Consider the following 6,000-nt stretch of genomic DNA (forward strand, 5'->3'; position numbering starts at 1 on the left):
GAATCCTTAAAGTGCCATGTAAGGGAAATTATGTTTGCTGGGCAGCCTAACAGATGGATCCTTATGGAAGTTTCTTTCTCCACAAAGCCATAGAAGGTGGTATACAGGCTTCAGCCAACATAATAGGATTTACAAAGTTTCCAGGTTGGAATGGATTCTCCTGTCAACCTATTGCAATACAATTTTCCATTTTTTACATGTCTGGAGATCGGGGGCGGGGCCACCAGCCATGTGACCATTTTCTCGGAGGGCAACCCACTGAGTTCCACCACCTCTTTCCCCAAAAAAAGCCCTGAAAATAAGCAACTTCCTCTGCTGTAAGATGCCCACAAATGCACACACAGGATACTCAGGTGCCTACTCAAAATCCAAAAACTCAGGGGAACGGTCCTTCTTTACTGCCCTTTTGTGTTCACAATTCAGGGAGGAGGGACTTCTCCCCACTATTTGCGTTCTTCCTAAAAGCAGGGGATCTCGGCCTCATGAGTGAGAATATGAAACCTGGGGACGTGTGCCAGTGATTTTCCAGTAAATAAAAGGCTGTAATCATGGTGGGTGCACCTTTCCCATCCATGCTCCGAAGCACTTGCCTGTGCACGACACAGGGCTCAAAAGGAGTCTGCCAACCTGAAGAATATCCCAAAATTACCGTTTTTTTAAACCAAGTTTCTAGTTCTCACAACGAGAGAGAAAACGAATACATAAGGTCTCAGCAAAAATGGTGCCGAAACCACTTCCTGTGTTCACGGCTGTTTCTCTCCTCGGTTCTCCTCCCCCGTGTGCCTTCCTGTGCATGTACTCCTCCCTGACCTTCTTTACATAATTTTTTAAAAATTCTCAAAATATTATGTTTTGCTTTCTAATGGAGTCCAAGGCCACACAAAGTCCTTTGATGGGCTGGCTATCTATACATACAGTTTTATTCCACTCTTCTTCCAAGGAGCTTAGAGAAGCAAACACAGTACTGTTCTCCTCCATTTTATCTTCACAACAACCCTGCAAGTTAGTGTTAGGCTGAGAGGAGGTGACTGGCCCAAGGTTACACAGTGAGTTCGATGGCCAAGAAGGGACTTGAACCCAGGTGCTAGCCCAACACTGTAACCAAGACACCTTGCGGCCTGAAGCACGGTCCGTTCTCCCCACCCCTCCTTCCTCTCGCATCCCTTTCAGCATCTCTGCCCGCCCCAAATACTCACTGTATGTCCCAGCAAAGCCAGACCGTAGAAAAATGCCCCCAGCCAAGTTTCCGCACCACATGGTAGCGCCCGTTGAACAGGTCCCCGATCTTCACTGGATAATACCCACCTAGCAGGAAGCAAAGGGAGGTTTGCTCACTATACCTTGAGTCGCCTAGCACTCACAGGCGCATAAAAACAGCCCTGCTGGATGAGACCAGAGGCCTATCTAGTCCAGCATCCTGTCTCCAACAGGGGACAGTTTAATGCCACTGGGAGGCCCCCCTGAACACAGAGTGCCCATTCCCGCTGTTGGGACTAGAGAAGAGCAGAGCCCTTTCTCCCTGACACCAAATACCTCGGCAGTAATCTCGGGGGTCCTCTTGCTCCTCGTCATCTGATCCCAACAGGCCCCCTTCGACAGCAGCAGGAACAGGCAAGGGGGGAACCAGGGGGGTGCGTGGAGTGTCATCAGAGCAGGAGGGGCTCAGAGGCCTGGGCGAGGGGAGAAGAGAGAACAGGAGCCATCAGAGGCCACCAACCACCTGCTTCCCTCGTTCTCAAAAGCACTGTGGCTCCAGAGGATTGGAGCCAGTTCCTCAGACGTCCTTCCGCTCATTACTGAATGGCAGCTACCTCTGGAGAGGAAGAATCAGAGCGCTGACCCTGACAACCTGTGGATACCATGTACATATTTCGGCTGCCTTTTGCACAGTCCTCGCCACATCTCTTCCGGAATGCAGAGCAGCTCCTTGCGTCCGTGGCTTGTCTTTTGCAATCACCGCTGCATTACCTTGCAAACCACTTCGGTTCTTAAAGGGCCCGTGTAAACACACACCAAGGAGGGAAAGTGGCATAATATAGCCCAATCTTGCCAGAACTCAGGAGCTAAGCAGGATCAGTATTTGGATAGGGGACCACCAATTAATACCCAGCATGGAAAGGCAACGGCAAGCCCCCTCTGCTTCTCACGGGCCTTGAAAGCCCCTTGCTGGGGTTGCCATTAGTCAGTTGTGACCCGACAGCATGTTACACGCACATAAATGAATACCGCCACTCTTTGGCAAAATCATGTACATACCTATGGGATTCTAGTCTCTCCTGTGCCATCTCTCCCATCCCAGCTGATACGCAGAGGGAGAGTGCCCCAGTGCCCGAATCATAAAACAAAGCTAGCCGGCTCAATGCATGAGACCACCTCGCTCCATATTCCTGGCTCTTAGCTGGGGAAAGGGCCCACCATACAGACGGTCCCTTCCAAAGGGAGAATATTACTCAAGGAAAAGACCACGGCTCCAAGAGGAGGACTGCCGGAACGCCTGCCTGGAATGGCGAGGCAGGGGGTCTACCCATGCAGAACAGACTGGCTGCCGGGCGCCTTGTCTTGACCCGCATGCTCCCCTTGTTAGTAAAGGAGGAATTAATACATTGTGAGCTCAGAATCCTACCATCCCCGTCACAGCCCAAATGTGCACAGAGACAAGAGGCAGGCGGAGGGTTAAAAATAGCCCAACAGGCCTCTGGGCAGCTGCGGCCCAGGATGGAAATGGAATTTGAGAGGAGGGGAAGGGAAAGCCACCCGTCTTGCATGGCTGAGGTTTCCTTCTCACCAAGGTGCTCAGCCCGTCTGGATTGTACTAATGAAGGTGGGAACACAACATGAGGCAACGGACTCCGTATAAAAATCGGAGGGGAAGGAGGATTCTAGCAAACATGCAAGGGGGAGGAGGATTCTAGCAAACATGCAAGGGGGAGGAGGATTCTAGCCCCGTCTTCCTCTTCTCACGTGCAGAGGTTGTTTTTAATGGAGGAGGGCCCTCCCCGCACCTGTGGTGCGAGCCCAGCCCAGGCAGCAGTTGCCATTTCAACGCGGTTTAGACTCCGGCTCTGTCCCTCAGAACTAGCTGGCTTGGACTTTTGTTCCTTGCACCCCTGCAGTTTATTTAGGCCACTGTGTCGGCCCCGTATGAACCCCCCACCCCCAAGCACATGTATTCAAATAGCCCACTGCATCAGATGCTACCCTGACAGGGCAGCATCCGGACACCTGCATAAACAGGCCTCAACGAGACCATTCCCCAAGAGCCCTGCCGGATCAGACAGGGGCTCGTCTAGCCCACCCTCCTGTCTCACTCTCTGGCCGGCCACTTACTCTGGAGGAACAAGAACAGAGCAGAGGGGCCCAGAGCGTCCCCTGATGCTGCCTCCTGGCACTGGGCTTCCGAGGCTGGCTGCCTCTGAATGAGGAGGCTCCCTTTAGAGCAGCTGCTCCATTCATCTGTCTAATGCCCTTTTAAAGCCATTTATGCCTCAGGCAGCAAAAGTCACATTTTGACCACTTGTGCAAAGAAGTCTTTCCTTTTTTACTGTCCGAATCGACTGCCCGTCAACTATGCCGGGCGTCTTTCACAGCTCCATCAGGTGCTTAACGTGCCACGCTTTTTAAATAGATCCAACTTTACTCCCCCCTGCTCCAACAAAACCCCAATTCCTTAATTTGACGTGGTCTAAGGAACTATGCAGACAGCCAAATCACCCCAAGGGTGAGGCGAGTCATTCGGCCAAGCGGCAAAGAGAACGTTACCGCATGTCAGGCCCAGATGTGAAGCAAAACTGTCACCTGCCACCATCCTGTGAGGAGTGGAATTTTCAAAAGCATTTCAATGCTTAAAATAAACTGTGCATTGAGCCTATATGTGAGGCAGCAATGGGAGGAAGGAGGCTGCCTGCCTGGGAAGGGTAATTCTCTCCTCAAACCAATACTCATGACTGCTGTCAGATACCTACTCCTCTCACCCACCCTCCTCTTTTGCCTTAACTTGCTTTTTTAGCAGTAACGCTGGATCCAGTATAAGCCTTAGGCTTTTGGCCACATCTGCAAGGGTCAGACAAACTCCATCGAAAGTGGGGAGCACAGTGTCCGTCAGGATCTCTGCCTTCCCAGCCAGCGTCACCTCCATTTTGTCTGGCTTCAGTTGCAATTTGTTCGCTTTCAGCCATTTGACCACAGCTGTCAGTTTTAGAATTGCTTATGCTCCGTTTCAGCAGTTCTTCAACTCTATTGGGCTTCTGCTGGCTTTAAAACTTTGCAAATTTTCAATATATACCATTGTATTGTTTGTTGAAATGTCTTTAAATCCACCGTACTGTCTCACTCTGTGTAATTTGCCTTGCGTAAGAAAGGTGGACTATAATGATGTAAATCAATCAATCAAATTACTGAACACTGAAAGTTTCCAATGGAGAAGTTTGGGAACACGTGTGCTGCATTCAAAAAGAGAAGCTATCTTCATTTTTCCTGGCCCACACCTGCCTAATCCCTTGAACTTCTGGACATTTAAGTTACAGGGAACTATAGAAAAGAGCAAGAGTCCAGTAGCACCTAAAAGACTAAAAACATCTGTGGCCGGGTAGGAGGTTTCATGAGCCACAGCTCACTTCTCCAGATACCAGAAGTGAGCTGGGACTCATAAAAGCTCCTCCCCTACCATCAATTATGTTTTATAGGCTCTATTGGATTCTTGCTGAAGAAGTGAGCTGTGGCTCCCGAAAGCGCCTACCCTCCCACAAATGTTGTTCATCTTATTCGTGCGACTGGACTCTTGCTCTTTTCGACTGCTACAGAGGAACACGGTTGCCCATCTTGATCCATCTGGCAGGGAACTGAACGTGTGAACTGAAGAAACACGAAGAGGATACTTCTGGCGATATGCGGATTTGCATAGTGATGTTACAATTAACGAGCACTGCGAGTTATACCATCAGCACACCCACATCCTCCGGCATCCCCGGCCGCCTCTCCAAATCCCCATTCACGCGTGCCAGGAGCGCCCCCCTCCCCGGTCGCCCACCCGGAATGCGCTCCCGGGCAAACACCCCCCCCCTGGCCTGGGGCTGCCCCCGCGAGGGGGTCAGGCTGGAGCTGCCCGCCCACCCGCAGGGGGCGAACACGCACGTGGGACCCAGCCCCGCGCAGCCCACGTGCGCTCCTTCCGCGCCTGCCCGGCAGCCGGGACCCCCCCCGCGCCCCCCCCCGCGCGTGACGCGCAGCGGCCCCGCACTCACCCCGGGGGGGCCTGGCCCTCGGCAGGGGACGGCGGCGGCGGCTTCTCCTTCTTGGGCTTCTTCTTCTTGCCTGGGCGGGAGACACAGCCAGTCAAGGGGGGCTCACTCCCGCCCCCCGCCCGGCCCCGCCCCCCCGCCCCCCCGGCGCCCCTCCCGCCCCGCGCCCACCTTTCCTGCCGCCGGCGGCCCCCCCGGCCCCCGTCAGCTCCATCCCGGCGCAGGCTCCCCGCGCGCCTGCGCAGCCCGCCCCTTCGGCGCCCACGTGAGGCGGGGGGGGCGGAGGCCGGGCGGCCCCCTCCCCAGGGGAGGGCGGGGCGTGCCTTGGCTGGCAAAGGGGCTTTGCCTCTCCGGCTCGAGCGGGGGTCGTTCGCCCCATTTTCTGGCTAGGGAAACTGAGGCCGGGACGTTGTCCCCCCGTCCCCCCCGTTGCCACTGAAGGCTGCGGTGCTGGAGCTAGATCCAGAGGAGTTAGCCGTGTTAGTCTGTAGTAGCAAAATCAAAAAGAGTCCAGTAGCACCTTTAAGACTAACTAATTTTATTGTAGCATAAGCTTTCGAGAACCACAGCTCTCTTCGTCAGATGCATGGAGGGCAAGAAGAAACTGGTCAGATATAGAGGAGGAGAGGGGGGGAAGGAGGAGAGGGGGGATGTAAACAACTCCTTTGATATGGAGATACAGACAGCTCCTTTTGGTGTGGGGATCAGTTTGCTTGTGTAAAGATTAAATGGAGTTTGCCCTGTTAGTCTGTAGAAGCAAAAT

At 53.4% G+C, this 6,000-nt stretch overlaps 1 protein-coding gene across 2 annotated transcripts in view; it reads right to left on the reverse strand.

Moving 5' to 3' along the window:
• SRPK3 (SRSF protein kinase 3) overlaps positions 1-5,476 on the reverse strand; it is a 29,389-nt gene extending 23,913 nt beyond the window's left edge. Inside the window, exons 1-4 of one of the 2 annotated variants that reach the window (XM_055003536.1) lie at positions 5,409-5,476; positions 5,241-5,310; positions 1,534-1,670; positions 1,197-1,305 (exon numbers count right to left, since the gene is read on the reverse strand). In XM_055003536.1, coding sequence (XP_054859511.1) covers positions 1,197-1,305; positions 1,534-1,670; positions 5,241-5,310; positions 5,409-5,451 — 359 coding nt within the window. In that variant the 5' untranslated portion in view covers positions 5,452-5,476. Of the gene's footprint in view, positions 1-1,196; positions 1,306-1,533; positions 1,671-2,256; positions 2,537-5,240; positions 5,311-5,408 lie in introns of those variants that run through there. The other variant, XM_055003537.1, reaches the window with a different exon arrangement.
• Between the last annotated feature and the right edge of the window lie 524 nt (positions 5,477-6,000).

The sequence above is a fragment of the Eublepharis macularius genome, chromosome 19 (assembly GCF_028583425.1).
Source record: "Eublepharis macularius isolate TG4126 chromosome 19, MPM_Emac_v1.0, whole genome shotgun sequence".
Lineage (NCBI taxonomy): Eukaryota > Metazoa > Chordata > Lepidosauria > Squamata > Eublepharidae > Eublepharis > Eublepharis macularius.